Below are 16,058 nucleotides of genomic sequence, written 5' to 3'. Positions count from 1 at the left end.
TTTCCATTCCTAGGTAGTGAGCTAGAAATTTATTCATTCATTCAACTAGAATATAGTGAGTACCTGTTGAACAGTAAGTACTTTTTAAGGCTCTGGGACTACACCAGTTAACAAGCAGAGAAAGTTTCTTCTTGATTTCTTTACTTTTTTTTTTTTTTTCCGAGACAGGGTCTCACTCTATCACCCAGGCTGGAGTGCAGTTGTGTGATCTCGGCTCACTGCAACCTTCATCTCCAGGCTCAAGTGAACCTCCCATCTCAGTCTTCTGAGTAGTTGGGACCACAGACTCATGCCACTAAGTCCAGTTAATTTTTATATTTTGTAGAGATAGGGTTTTGCCTTGTTGACCAGGCTGGTCTTGAACTTCTGAGCTCAAGCAATCCGCCCACTTCACCCTCCCAAAGTGCTGGGATTACAGGTGTGAGCCATCGCACCCAGTCAGGAGACAAAGTTTCTACCCTCATGGAGTTTACATTTAAATGCGATGGAGAAGGGCAATTAAAAAGAATGAGTACATAAGCAAGTTATATAGTATGTTAGAAGTGCTCATGAAGAAAACTGAAGCAGGAAAGGGAATGGAGGTGCTGAGAGAAAAACTTCTGTGGAAAGGTGACATTTTGGACAAAGGTTTTTGGTGAGCCACATCTGTGGGAAGGGTACCCCCCTTCCCCAACTCCTATCCTTTCTACCCCTTCCCCTCACAGAGGAAACAGCAAGTGCAAAGGCCCCGAGGAGGGCTCCTGCAGGTGTAGTGAAGGAAGAGCAAAGAGCAGGGAGACCAAAGAGGCTGGAAATTAGTAAGTAAAAGACACAGTGAAGGAGATGAGGTCAAGGAGGTACCTATGGGTGGCAGGAAGATTTGGGGAGTTTGAGTGAGGTGGGACGCTGTCATAGAGTTTTGGGTAGTGAAATCATATAATCTGTCAAACCTTCAAAGAAAAGGGACAAGGATTTTCATAGGAATCAAGAAGAGCCAGGAGAAGGAAGTATGAAAGGATCTAAATGTGTATACACAAAACCAAGCTGTGTCCAAGCACCAAGTCAGGCAGAAACTGAGGTGTGAGATACAGAAGGCAAAGAGAGTCAGGAAAAACCTTGAAGGGGATGAAGGCTGGGATTCCCTCTTATCTCTATCTCTTCTGCATTTTAACTGGGGACTCTATAGCAGGTTTAAATACTGGCTTTCTGGTTAGGAAAAATATTTTGGTCAGGAGGCCTTCTTTTTATGACACCTATCAAATTCCACATAGGGCATAAAGGAAATACATGTTGTCTTATCTAATCCTCAGAGCAATTCTTAAATGTAAGCATTGTGTGACAGCAGATAGAAGCTGACTGCAAGTTCAACCCAATATAGCAAATATAATGCAGATTTGAAGTCTAAATTTACCGAAATCCAAGTTTTGTGGACTATATTAAGATGTCTTCTGGTTAAAATAACTATGAAATATTTGTAGGAAGGTAACCTTTCTTAAATTCCAAAGCTTTCCAAACTATTATGTTATTCACTTTTTTTCTTACCTCACTTTACTGGCCATATAATAAATCAATTTTTGACTATGACTTGGAAATGATAAAGCACAGGGAAGAATGGGCCTTTTATTCCTCCAAACTGTTTCTTACCTCTTTCAAAAGGAGAAAAAGCCTAAAATGGTTCAAATAATTTGGACTGTGCTAGAGTGTTATCCCTCTTATACTTTCCTTTTTGATCAGTATTTCTCTGTTTACGTTTTGCAGAGTTCTGGCAACATTGGGCATTGGGGCATGTCCAATTTATACTGTTGACTTAATTCCTTTTGTAGGCTATTGCTCTTCAGAGTATGTATAATAATATTTTTTGATAACTGTTGTTAGATAAAACCAAAACAGAAATTAGTATTAGCCAAAAAAAGTCAGAATCTCTTTAATTTGCCCTTCAAGTGCATTTAGAATTTTTAAGTGACTTAAAAGCAACAAAACTGTTAGTTTTGAATCTTCAAGAAATATTTTTTACATACTCCTCTGTCAGATTTATATGAGTACAATAACTGATAATTGGCTTAGTCAAGAAGATAAAGCAAACATAAGTTAATGGTGAGGTTTGAAGAGATGTACAATGATGATAAGGGTGATAGGTAATGGCATTTATGAACCCAACAGAAAACTAAAGGGTCAGAAGTTAAAAGGAGAATGAAGGGTAAGAACAAAAAAGAACTGGAAGATGATTAATAAAAATTGACTAAAAAGTAAGGGTGGGGTGAGGGATTGAGAGAAAGACTGGAAATGAAGGAAGCATACAGGTTTAAAGGTGACGAAATTAAATAGGTAAAAATACTTTATAAGGAAAATCCAGAGAATGCACTGAAAAAATAGTCCAATCATCACAAAGTATAACTAAGAAAAAGTAGGGAAAACTTGTCTTTAGAAAGTTCACACAGCAAATCATATAGATGTGCTCTTGTATCCTAATCCTAACACCCTCTTCAGATTCCAATCTGCCATTCAATTTTCTTTTTCTTTCTTTCTTTCTTTCTTTCTTTCTTTCTTTCTTTCTTTCTTTCTTTCTTTCTTTCTTTCTTTCTTTCTTTCTTTCTTTCTTTCTTTTCTTTCTTTTTCTTTCTTTCTTTCTCTTTCTTTCTTTCTTTCTTTCTTTCTTTCTTTCTTTCTTTCTTTCTTTCTCTCTTTCTCTTTCTTTCTTTCTGTCTCTCTCTCTCTCTCTCTCTCTTTTTTTTTTTTTGTTGAAACAGTTTTGCTCTTGTTGCCCAGGCTGGAGGGCAATGGCGTGATCTCGACTCACTGCAACCTCCACCTCCCAGGTTCAAGTGATCCTCCTGCCTCAGCCTCCTGAGTAGCTGGGATTACAGGCATGCACTACTATGCCTGGCTAATTTTGTATGTTTAGTAGAGACGGAGTTTCTCCATGTTGGTCAGGCTGGTCTCGAACTCCCAACCTCAGGTGATCCACCCACCTTGGCCTCCCAAAGTGCTGGGATTACAGGCATGAGCCACCACACCCAGCCTCAATTTTCTTTAGATTCTAACCTTCTCTCAACATCCACCCAGATCTGGGGATTTACTAAAGTTGCATTGGTAATTTAGAAATGAGTTTTGAGGCAATGAGGCATGAGATCCTCAAATTTTAAATGGACTGATTTTAAGGTAAACTCTTCACGAGTTGTTTGCTAACTAATGTCAGTTGTTAAAAGGGCAAAGAATCTATAACTAAATCATGGTACCATAATGCAAAAAGTTATTCCATCTAGGTAAAGAAGCTCCCAAGTCATGCACTTTTAATTTATGAAATCAGCATAAGCAACGTACCATGATGCTAATGAAGCTTAAGCTCTCTTGCCCAGGATCCTTCCAAAGACTGCAGAAGAGGACCCTAGCAACGTATCCACATGCCATCTCTTTTTGAGCAACCTTTGCAATAGTTAAGATATTTTTGTAATCTTTTCTCAAAAGTGGCCCCTAAATTATATGTTTTAAGCTTTAAAAATCTAGATTTACTACTAAGCTTGTACACAATAAACTGTAGCTACAGCTACCTATAATATTCTAAACCACATTTTCTCATTTATGCTGTTTCCCAATAGTCATTGTCTAGCGTATGTGTACATTTAAATCTTTTGTAAGTACATTTGAAAACATGAGGTCACCCAATTAACTAGTTTATAAAATGGGAAAAAGAAGAGAAGTTCATGATAAGTACCATGTCTCAATTATTTTTCTCAAAATACTTATGGTATTAGGTTTGATACTATGGTATTTAAATCACACATATTTTGACTACTCAACAGTTTATTTGGCAGACGAAATAGTAAGTTCTCTATATAACAACTCTCAGATACAATTTACAAATCTTTTTCTCATTAAAAAATTTCTTTTGTCCAAGTAAGAACTGTATGTTTAAATAGTAAACATTTAGAAATTGGTGAAAATATTTTCTTTAGTTCAAGAACCTACAGTGTGATTTGCTTAGGTGAATTGGTTTAAATTTAGCCCTCTATTGCTCCAATAATGAAGATTAGGTTTTTTTCCTCATGTGGAAATTTTCTAAACAAAAGTCCTGAGGCAAACTTTACTTTAATATCAAAAGCTACATTTATCCGTAACAGGTTTTAGAAGTTTATAAGTGAATTGTTTTCTATCAATTACTTAGAGTACATGGTTTTAAAATTGGTCCCTATAATGCTAAGCTGTTTGATCAATTGGTTTTAACAGTGTGTCTTCTTAAGAAACGAAAAAGTATTCATTGTACATAATGCAGTATTTGGAAATCCAATGTTTATAATCTAGCTGATTTGAAACAAGATTCTATATTAATACATTTTGCAACAGTTTTATGAAACCATTGCTCATAAAATGTTTTATCTCTTGCCTTTTCAATGGTATTAATGCATACGTATTTTTAAAATTAATTTCATCTTAAAATATAAACTGTAAGCAGCAACATTATTTTTCCAAAGATAATGTCTTATTTCTTAAATCTGTATCAGGAAATTTAATTTTCTTTAATTCACTATGAATTCTATCATTTTTTAATTGTAACAGAATTAAATACATGCTGTGCCATTTCATTCATAATTCTTTGGCAAATCAAATGCCTTTTTCATTGGGTCTAATTCTTCTTGAGGTCACATTGCTAAGCAACTAGAAGAAAATTTAAGAACTGGGTTTAAAAAAAAAATCCTCATTTACAATTCAAATGAAGGAGCTGCATTCAGTGTGACCAACAGCAGCAGGTAACAATAGCGGGTATCTTTTTTCCTTCTTTTAAAAACAGACCATGAATGAGAAATTAAAGCAAGAACACACTGGTCTGAGGAACTGAACCTAAGAGAAATCTCTGTTTTCTTAATGTTTGTAGGGATTTGAATTTGGTTTTCATTTCAATTCAACCATGCTTTCACAAACATTCCAAAGTTACATGGTTTTGAAGATACTTTAGTTAGAAACTCTTTCACTATTCACTCATACAAACACACACACACGCACGTATCCGCCTCCCACCCCAAAGATTGAAATTAAAGTTTAGCAAAAGGCAACACAAACTTACCTTTAACAGAAGCTGAATATGAGGAAATGAAGCAGAGAAAAAGCACAGCAAGGAGAATCATATTGACCAGCGACCCTCAACTGCATCCAGTGCCCAGCTAGGAGTCACTGAGAAGTAGGCTTTTTCAATGGCAGCCAGTGAGGGAGTGACCCTCTTCAGAACCTGCAACAATCATGTTTATCTTTGGGGAAAGGTCAGACTCCAAACTCCAAAACCACGACCTAAGTTCACTGAAGGGCTCACTATTAATGATTAAACGTAGGTGGGCTGCAGTTTTCAGTCTCTCATTCTTTTTAATTTTTTTTACCCAATGAGGAAACTTTAAATGTTTTCACTTTTGAGAGCTAAACCAAACCAGTATGCCATCCTATAAATGCAGAGACACTGAGGGACATTCCAAGAAAAAAACTGGTGGTGATACTTTCTGCTTAATATATAACCATCACTATGCCTGTTATAGTAACTGCCTATATTCACATTACAATACTATGTGGGAGGGTAGTAAGGATTCTCAAACTCAGCTAAACCTAACCAAATTTTAATATTTCTTGTATGGACATCTTTGAATTTTTATACTATTTGTATGCTATTATAAAAAATTCACACTGAATTTTAGGATTTATATTTAAACTGTTAAGTCATACCACCACCAATCACTTCAAAATAATGTTAGAGTAGATAGAACTTTCATGAAACACAGATGATCATCCTTATGTGTGAAACTGTATGAGGTTTGAGCAAATCAGCATTGTCTGTCGTTAGCACACTAGCAAGCCAATTGAGTATTTCATAGTAGACCTCTATTTGTGTCTGTGACAAGACACATTTGTCTGAGTCTCCAAACTGGTTGGATGCAGTCCTGTCCTTTCTGAATCCCATTTCTAGGAAGAGATTAAGAGGGGGAATTCCAGCTCTTAGTTCTTTTGCTACAGACTATTAATTAGAAAACTTCTGTAGAATTAAAGTAAATACCCTAGTATGGCTGAGGCCATACTAACTGAATCAATCCTTGTCCCTGGAAACTCCCATGAGAGAGACCTGCTATGAACAAAACCTACTAAAATGAGGTGGCTTAGGCAGTATGTGGGAATGTTTTGGCAAAGTAGGGAAAAATGTGCTAGTGAAGGGCTATCTGAATGTATTTTAAAATATTTATGGCCATATTTTCATATAAAATGAATTCTTGAGTCTACCCTGGTCACTCTCAAAACCCTTTTCTCAAACCCTAACCTTGAGATTAAATCTTCCAGACAATCCAGGTAAAAGATAGTAGACTTGATAGGGACACAATGAAATTTAAAATTTTAAAATCTACGAAGTTAAGCATATTTCCTCTTGAATAATATCTTTATATAAAGATCGAAATATGAAAATTGTTCTTCTATTGATAATAGAATTTCATCTGCTATCACAATTTTGTATAAAAAATATAGCTATAGTAGCAAGCAAAAATAAATTGTTTGGTTGGAAATATCACCTTCAAGTTATAAATACAAAGTTTTCCTGGAGTTAAACAGAAAAGTAGCTTTGTTAAAGAAATGTAAGTTTTTATGAATAATAGGGATTACGAATATAAGGTAATGTGAAAGTGCTTTACTTTCCATTTGAATAGATTTCTTTGTTTGCCACAATTTCTGTAATACATACATAGGGATATAAAGCCATTATAATCACTTGAACTTTATTTACATATTTATTTAAATTAAAAGCTAGTTTGTATCATATTTGATTGTATGAAAACTGTCCTTACATATTTTCATTTGAGGCTCACAGTTGCAAGACCTTTAATGTTTGTGGTTAGACTATGTGGTGCATGATACGTGTCCTTCGGGTAAAGTACTATTCGTTGTCAAGTGTTTTCCAGAGTCCAACCAATAAAAGATATATCACTATTGCCTAACAAACTAAATTCTGTTTCATTTGAGCATTTGATTTCCACTAGAAAGCTCCTATGAGTCACTGTTTTAAGTAGTCATTTCAACATAAGATGTTCAAATAAGGCTGCTTCTGCTGGTTATAAATAACATCATCTTATAAAATATAAACTTACAACATTTTCTTTTTATAAGGACAATTTAGAAAAGACTTCTTGAGATTGTTTCATTACAGATGAAATAAGAATGCCAAAGCCTTTCCAAATTCAGTGAACTCTGTGTATCGAAGAAGTATTCTCTTCTGTTACTCTGTTGATCAAGCACAGCAAACACTGTGCAAGTATTTGAGCACTACCTCCTAAAACTCACCAGCTATTTTACATAACATGTGAAGCAGGGCAGAAGCAAAGCACAATAAGAAAAAAAACAAGAGCTGCCATCTATGGAACAATTACATACATTGTTAATCACATTACATTTTTATAGGAATCCTTACAACAGTCATTTGGCATATTAGATAAATGCATCTCAGATTAATTTACTGAAGTGATTTTAGGACTATAGAAAAATAAACCTTGAAACCTAGACTCAAGTATTCCTCTTTGCTTAAAAAAATTACAGGTGGGAAGTGAGTAAAAAATTGATTTCTTACAGATGACATGCAATTATTAATTGGGACTGTCTTCATAATAAATCATCACAATTTTGTATGAAAACTAACAGAGCCCTTGATTTTTGTGAATTTGTGGTTAGACATTCAGGCTGAACATACAGGGGTAAAAGTTGATCTATGATAGTTAAATTAAAATCAAATGATACATTTTTAAACAATGCTATTGCAATGAAATTCCTTTGGTAGTACATGACACTGTGAAATATTTGCTATACTTCCATTTACATTGATAAATAAGGAGACTATGAAATAAAGATGGATGATTAATTCCAAAGTACAGTTGTGTTTCTGTTGAGTGTCAGAGGTTGTCAGGAGTTAACGTATTTTCTTAGATTAGAAGACAAATGAACTTCACCCCACTAAAGGTTGGAAGGAAATGTATTATCCTACTAGATATAGAAAGTCAGGATGTGTGAAAGGTATGTGAAAAAAAAAAAAAAAGTCTGTTTACAACATTGAAACACTTTGTTCTTAGAAAGAAGCATGACATTAATGAAAAAAAAAAAAATTTAGAAGGACACTTTAAGTTATTCCTACATGGTCATAACAGTTTAAATCTAAAAGTATTTTCAAATCAATGAGAGAGTTAGCATTTTGAAAGAATCTTGAAAAAAATTCTTAAGTTAAAAATATTCTTAATGTGATGACTTTTTTTTATTCCAAGGCAAAATTATATAGGAATACATACATTATTTTGAAAGGTATTGTTTAAAGAATTCTCTATAAGAAAATAAAGATTCATTGAATTCCTTATCAAAAGCAAAACTGGTTTGAAACACTGGGAATCTAAGAATCTAAAAAGAACATTCATTTTTCCAAAATAGAGTCATTAACCAAATTGTATGCCCCCATACATATATACACGCATATAAATTTGACAACCAAAAAAAGCCTTTGTATCATATCAGTTACCATAAAAGGATTCTAAATTATCTTTGACCACACAAAACTGAATTGCTAGCATTTAAAGGAGAGAATTGATGGAAACTCTTTTAGTAGACTACTGTAAATACAATAAGATTTTAATTTTGATCAGAATAAATGTATTGGACATTCAAAAAAAAAGAAATTTCAAAACCTAAATTAAATTATATCCTAGCATAAATGCAATTTTCCTTTTAAAGTATATGCAATGCAACAATTACATTTATGAAATAATTCTTAATATATAGGTATAAAAATATGAATTTATTTGAAGTGGAACCAGAAGTCAATTATTTTAAATAATTACCCAAATAAGAAAATAAAAAATGTTAAAGAGAGATCAAGAGATATAGAGGATAGAGTGAGTGGGGCAAAGGCAATATTTGGGGAACATATTGAAGAATTTCCAAGAACTATTGAAAGGCACTGTATCAGTTCTCCATAGCTACCATAACAAATTACCACAAAATTTAGTGGTTTAAAACGCAAATTTATTGTCTTATACTCTTGGAAGTCAGAAGTCTAACACTGGGGTCACTGGGATAAAATGAAAGTATTGGCAGGTGTATCCCTCTCTGGAGGCTTTAGGGGAGTATTTGTTTCCTTACCTTTTCTAGCTTCTAGAAGCTACCTGCATTCCTTGACTCATGGTCTCTTCCTCCATTTACAAAACCAGCATGAGTAAGCTGAATCGTTTTTACTTCATGTCACTCTGACCATCTCTTCTGTCTCCCTCTTCCATTTTATGAATCCTTGTGATTATACTGGGCCTGCCTAAATAATCCAGGATAATCTTTTTACCCTGAGGTCTGCGGATTGGGAACTTTAATTTCATCTACAACCTTAACTTAGAATCACAGGTTCTGGAGATTAAGACATTTAACATCTTTGGGGTGCCATTTTCTGCCTATCACAGACACCAATCCACAGATTCATGAGGCTCAATAAATCTTAAGCAGGATAATTTTTAAAACACACATACACACAAGTAGACACATCATAATTAAACTGCAGAATATCAAAGAGAGAGAGAAGATATTTAAAGGAACCAGATAGAGAGGATAGATTATTTTCAAGGAGAAAGAGAAGCAGACAACTACTAAATTATTAACAGTATCAATGAAAACTAGGAGACATTAGAATGTTGTCTTCAATGTGCTGAGAGAAAATAATTGTGAATTTAGTATTCTATATATATTCTGTAAATATGTCTTTTGAGTATAAACTTGAAATAGAGATTTTCCAGAGAAATTAAAACTGAAAATTTACAACTAAAGGACCCCTCCAAATGATATCTTTAAAAATCTGCTTCAATTAGAAAAAAAATTGACCCCAGATAAAATCTGAGATGCAAGAAGGGATGAAGAGCAAAGAAAGTACGGTGGAGAAACACACTAGCTCTTAATAATAGTGTCTTGTGGGTTTGAGCATAAAATGCACAAAAATAGCATTAAAAATGTTACCACAAAGACGTTTGTGGTATAGTGAAAATTTGGATACCATAATGTTTAAGTACAAAAATTAGTTCAATAAATTATGGTGTATCAATTCAGCAGAATTCCACTAAGCCATTTTAAAATAATACTATATAAGCATGTATTTTGTATAATATGGTATATGTAAATATGCAAACATGTAAATATAGTATATTTACCATATCTTAGTAAGTAAACAGTCTGTTAAACAGCAGATGTAGATATGGTTTGAGATTTCTTGTTTAAACAATATACCTACATGTTAGCACAGAAAAGGATTAGAACAGTATTCACTGAACACCTTAATAATTACTATCTCTGAGAGATGGAATATAGTTTGTTTTTGCATTTTTTTTTGCCGTTATATTTTCTCACATACTATAATGTATATGTTACTTTAAAATGTTTTATTGTTTATAACAGTTTAGATTTACAGAAAAATTGCTAAAATAATACAAAGATTTCCCATACAGCCTGCACAGTTATTTCTACTGTTAGTATCTTACATTAGTGTAGTTGATTTATTATTAATAAACCAATATTAATATATTATTAACTAAAATTCATACTTTATTAGATTACCTTTGTTTTTACCTCTTTTTTTCTGTTCCATCCAGGGTACATCACATTTAGTTCTCATGTATCTTTAGGCTCCTCTTGGCTGTAATAGCTCTGAGGAGAACTGGGCAGATATTTTGTAAGATACTCCTCTAGTGAATTTTTGTGGTATTTTTCTCATGATTTGACTGAAGTTGTAAGTTTGGAGGAGGAAGACCACAGAGGTAAAGTGCCGTTTTCTTGATACCACATTACATCAGAGGTACATAATATCAACATGATTTATCTCTATTTACATTGACTTTGATCATCTGGCTGAGCAGTGTTGTCAGATTTCTCCATTGTAAAGTTAATTTGTTTTTTCTCCCTTTTTTCATACTGAGCTCTTTGGAAGGAAGTGCTATGTACATCCCACACTTATGGGGTTGGGAGTTATGTTCCTCCTCCTTGAGGGTGGAGTAGCTACATAAATTATTTGAATTCCTCCGCATGGGAAATTTGTCTTTAATTTCCCATTGATTTATTTAATCACTATATCAATAAGGACTTGTGGATATTTAATTTATATTTTAGGTTACAGTCAAATCCTTCTCTGTTGCTACAATTGTTCTATCTTTAGCCACTGGGAGTTCCTTCAGTTGGCCCCGTGTTCCTTTGACATGCCCATAAATGTGTTTTGTTTGGGTTCTGATTCTGGTTTTGGTTTTTAGCATCTCCTTATTATCTGGCACTGCAAGATGCTCCCAGCTCATCTTGTACATTTTTACTCCAATCTTAGAATCAGTCACTTCTCCAAGAATCCCTGGTTTCCTTTATTGAAGAACTGTACTAGAAACCAAGATCTGGACACCAAGATTGGCTCATTTTTACAGCATCAAGTCTTTCAATCTATGAATACATATCTCTCCATTTATTTAGATCTTCTTTGACTTTTTTCATCGGTTTCGCAACTTCTTCATGTAGATTCTGTTCAAATTTTGTTAGATTTATACCTATTTCATTTTGGAGGGGTTGTTGCTTTTTAATTTCAAGTTCCAGTTCTGCCCTGCTGCTGTATAGGAAGGCAATTGACTTCTGCATGTTAACCTTATATCACAAGGCCTTACTATAATTGTTTATTAGTTTAGTGAGGGTCTTTTTTGGTACATTTTTGGGGATTTTCTAGATAGATATTCATGTCATCTATAAATGGTTTTATTTCTTCCTTTTATTTGATTTTTAAATCTTATTGCACTGGTTAGAACTTCCAGTATAATGGTGAATATATGGGTGTGCTTTGTATATTTCTTATTTTCTAGTTCTGTTATTCATCCTCAAATATTCATTTTTGAATCATTTTCATGTTGTTCTTCAATATTTTCTATTATTTAAAATTTGCTGTTTTGAAATACTGCATTATAGTTTTCATCCACTTTTTTTTTTTTTTTGGCTTCATATTCTTTTTTCTATTATAGCAACTTTATTTTTTTTTTTAATTCTTTTTTTTTTTTAAATTTATTTATTATTATTATACTTTAAGTTGTAGGGTACATGTGCATAACGTGCAGGTTTGTTACATATGTATACTTGTGCCATGTTGCTGTGCTGCACCCATCAACTCGTCATTTACATCAGGTATAACTCCCAGTGCAATCCCTCCCCCCTCCCCCCTCCCCATGATAGGCCCCGGTGTGTGATGTTCCCCTTCCTGAGTCCGAGTGATCTCATTGTTCAGTTCCCACCTATGAGTGAGAACATGCGGTGTTTGGTTTTCTGTTCTTGTGATAGTTTGCTAAGAATGATGGATTCCAGCTGCATCCAAGTCCCTACAAAGGACTCAAACTCATCCTTTTTTATGGCTGCATAGTATTCCATGGTGTATATGTGCCACATTTTCTTAATCCAATCTGTCACTGATGGACATTTGGGTTGATTCCAAGTCTTTGCTATTATAGCAACTTTAAATGAAATTCGACCACGATCCTTTTCTGTGGTGCATTTTTAGGCTAATTAAGTTATGCTGTATTTTTAAGAGGGAGGATTGGGTAGAATAGCTTTTCCAGTTTCATGGCTCTAGAGGTTCCTTTTCTAGTATTTCATAAAATGACACACATGTGTCTTTATATTTTCTGAGATCTGTCTCCTCTCTATTCTCCACTTTTATCTGCATCTGCTTTTTTCTTGGCCGCATTGTCTCTGTTTTGTTCAATTTGGATTCAACTTTCAGCAGTTTCTCCTTAGTGTTGGGCTACGTTCAAGAATGGAGATCCAGTTTGTTGGTTTTGAGACTTCACAGGCCTCACGTCCCTCCAGCAGCTTCAGACCCTCCTGCTCATTCCTTCACACTTAGCTGAGCTTAGAGTCAGATGAACAACCTGCCAGTTTTGCCGCCAACCTCACATTGGTTTCCTCTGTTTTTTAGTGATTATTTGTTTGGCAGTTTTGGGGCCTTCCCATTCTGAGGGTCTTCAGATGATCTGTTGTTTTCCCACCACTCTCTCCTACACAGTTGCCGATATTAAGTTGGGTTTGCTCCTTCCTGTTCACATTGTGAGGTTTGTAGGGATTCCTTTTCACCTAGTTATGTTATAGCTATCTTCTGGGATTGTTATTTTCTATCCTAGATGCTTTACCTGTTTTTATGAGGAGATTCAGGAGGTTCACAGACTACACTGCCTCTCTAATCATCTTCCCAGAGTCTTCAATATTCATGTACTACTTGGGAGGATATGATTAATATGTATGTATATGTAAATGTACAAATACATTTTAAACTTTTTTTCTGTATTTTTGGAGTCGGTCGAAATGCAGGTTGAAACGATTATAGATGAGTGGTCGATTCTTCCTTTTAGCTACCTTTCAAGTCGTGTTTAAAAATGGGTTTCTTTTTGGCTTTCCTAGACTGAAATTAGAGTACTCACAAGTGTTATTCTACTTCCACATCTCCTCACTCACAACTTGTTGAAGAGTATCCTAAGACTTAAAATCAGAATTAAGCTTAAAATAATGAAATTTGTAATGATTGCCCAATATTTTGAAATCAAAGTTATGGAGGGGTTCATAATCATAGTTATTACTGTATTTTTATATTCTAAAGTTCCAGTTCTATCTGTGGCCTCCTTCTTATTCTATCAACTAGGGTCCAATTTAACAAACTGGTTATCAATTGTCTGAATATGGCCCACAGACATATTTTATTTAGTCTGCTCAGTATTTTAAAACAAACTAAATAGCTGCCAACACTTTAAAACCAGATTTCATATTTATGGCTGTTCTTAAAAAAATGATGCCATTAGGCTCATATTCTGGTGTCATTAGGCTCATATTCTCTCTTGGAACTTGCACCCTGATTAAAGAGGAAATGCACTCTCAGTTTTGTAATACTTTGCTTCAAGACGCTTCTCTCATTTGCTACCTTCCAGTCCCCGTAGATAGTATGCATTTGTAACCCACGGAGTAGTATCTCTGAGTTCAACCTCTTATATTGGCTTAAACTACAAGTATGTGCTCATTCTTTTTAAAATCTGTTTCTACTCAGATGTCCTGCAGACTCCCCAGAATCTACATATTTTAAAACAAAACTATTTTTTCAAAACCTATTTTTCTTCCAGTATTCCCTAAATGACCTCGGTAATGTTACTGCATTGCTACAGTTGTCCAAGTCAGAGAAGCCCTTAGGGTTTTTATCTCCTCCTTCTTCCTCATTCTATCCACAGCTTTTCAGTCATGTGCAAAACTATGACACGCTTCTTTGCTTTCACTGTTCCCAAATCTTAAACTTCTTTACTGTTCTGACACCTGTACAACTCCTACTTACTTTCCAAGATGAAACAAAATTATTTAATCTCCAAAACTATGTTTTGCCTCAAGGAGCATTTAGTTGCTTCTTTCAAAGTACAAGCATCTCAAGTACATGTTGTATTTATTTACTGCTGGCTCCCCTATTAGATTAAGGATTCCTTAAGGACATCCTTAAGGATGACAGTCATTTCTGTATCACCAGTACTAACACAAAAAGTATAGAACTCGATACATGTGTCAAATAAATAAACACATAAATTTTACAAATCAATGAAAATATTGTTTCATATGATTTCACCTTCTTAAACTTTCCATGTTTCAATTTTTTTTAAATTGACTTTTTTGCTGGTGCTTTTTTGGTGCTTACTTTGGATTAATACTAGAATCATTTTAAATTTTGCACCAAGTGACTACAAAGTTAGATGTCCATGTCAAAAGAAAATTTATTGACTTCATTATTAGAATATGAAGTGTTTTTGTTTTTTTTTGTTTGTTTTTTTGCTTTAAAACTTTGCTTAAAATATCTAAGGATGCCAGGTATTAACTCTGAAAAAAATGTATAATTATTTATAAAACAGATCCCATAGAAGCAACTGAACAGCTGTGGAAAGATTTGGCACATTACTTTGCCAGCCTGAATTTAATGACCTACATGTGAAGGGCTACATATCCAATTACTAATCCTCCCTGAGCTACTCTTTGCCCTGATATGGAGGCAGCTGAAAAAAGATGCCCTACTAACAGATCAGAAGTGGATCCAGACTTTTTTGCTAGTGCTTAGTTAACAAAGATCTTTTAGGTTTGAGATGAGGAAGAAACAGAAGAGGGACTCACAACAGTGTTATAGCTGACATAGTGTTTCAAGTAAAATTTAAGGGCTTATGGCAAGACTGTAGTTTTGTAACTAAAGTCAAAGAAATTTCGGCTCTTTTAGATAACCTCAAATTCTGGATTTAATTTTCTATTCATTGAAGCCTTTAAACATGTTCAAATACCTTCAAGCATCAAGGATAATTTACTTCAAAATTATTTCTATATGAGAAGCCAGTCTTCTATTCAAAGATGCAAACCTCATTCTTATCTTCAAATTCTGCAATAATCACCTATTAGAAGTAGAGGGGAAAAAACTAAATAGAAAACGACAATCTATGGGATTGTGTTTCATTTCTCTCTCAGTTGACATGGTCTATATATAGCAAAAAGATTATATAAGGTCAAGTATTATAAACAATGAAATGTCATCTGATGTTCTGCAAAACAGCATAGGAAAAATAGCTCAAGGAATGAATAAAGAGTAAAGTTATGACTGTTTTACTTCAGCCATAAAAAAGCCTTACAGATTCTAAATTTAAATGCATTTTATTGTGAATCTGACTCACTTTTCGAATTTAATTTTCTACTTGAGCTATGTAAAATCATGTGATATGGTAATTTGCTGTATAAATTAAAAATAATATAGGCAAGAGATGCGTTTCATTTTGAACACAGACAAATTACAAGCCTTTCTTCGTTATTTTGCATTTTTAACGGTGGGACTATCTTAATTCCTCCACCCAATACTCACAAGAATATATGAATGAATAAATACATGTCTGCAGATACACACTTACTTCTTGAACGTGAAAAAACAGACATCACTGTAACTACCTCCCGCTCCCAAAACCCTAACTCCACACCCCGCCCCGCATAAATCCCTCCCCTTTCTCCCATTGCGGGTTCTAAATTGGCGCAGTTCG

General features: G+C 34.2%; 1 protein-coding gene across 2 annotated transcripts in view; it reads right to left on the bottom strand.

Annotated features, from left to right (window-relative positions):
* MTTP (microsomal triglyceride transfer protein) overlaps positions 1–16,019 on the bottom strand; it is a 58,856-nt gene extending 42,837 nt beyond the window's left edge. The window contains exon 1 of one of the 2 annotated variants that reach the window (XM_074040962.1): positions 15,887–16,019. Coding sequence is in view for 1 of the 2 variants with exons in the window: in XM_005555531.4 (XP_005555588.1) it covers positions 5,039–5,099 (61 nt within the window). In the remaining variant the exon portion in view is untranslated. Of the gene's footprint in view, positions 1–5,038; positions 5,186–15,886 lie in introns of those variants that run through there. The other variant, XM_005555531.4, reaches the window with a different exon arrangement.
* Positions 16,020–16,058: the final 39 nt, after the last annotated feature.

The sequence above is a fragment of the Macaca fascicularis genome, chromosome 5, assembly GCF_037993035.2.
Source record: "Macaca fascicularis isolate 582-1 chromosome 5, T2T-MFA8v1.1".
Classification (NCBI taxonomy): Eukaryota; Metazoa; Chordata; class Mammalia; order Primates; family Cercopithecidae; genus Macaca; species Macaca fascicularis.
The sequence above is the reverse complement of the archived record's forward strand: the minus strand, read 5'-3'. Positions and strand labels throughout refer to the sequence as shown.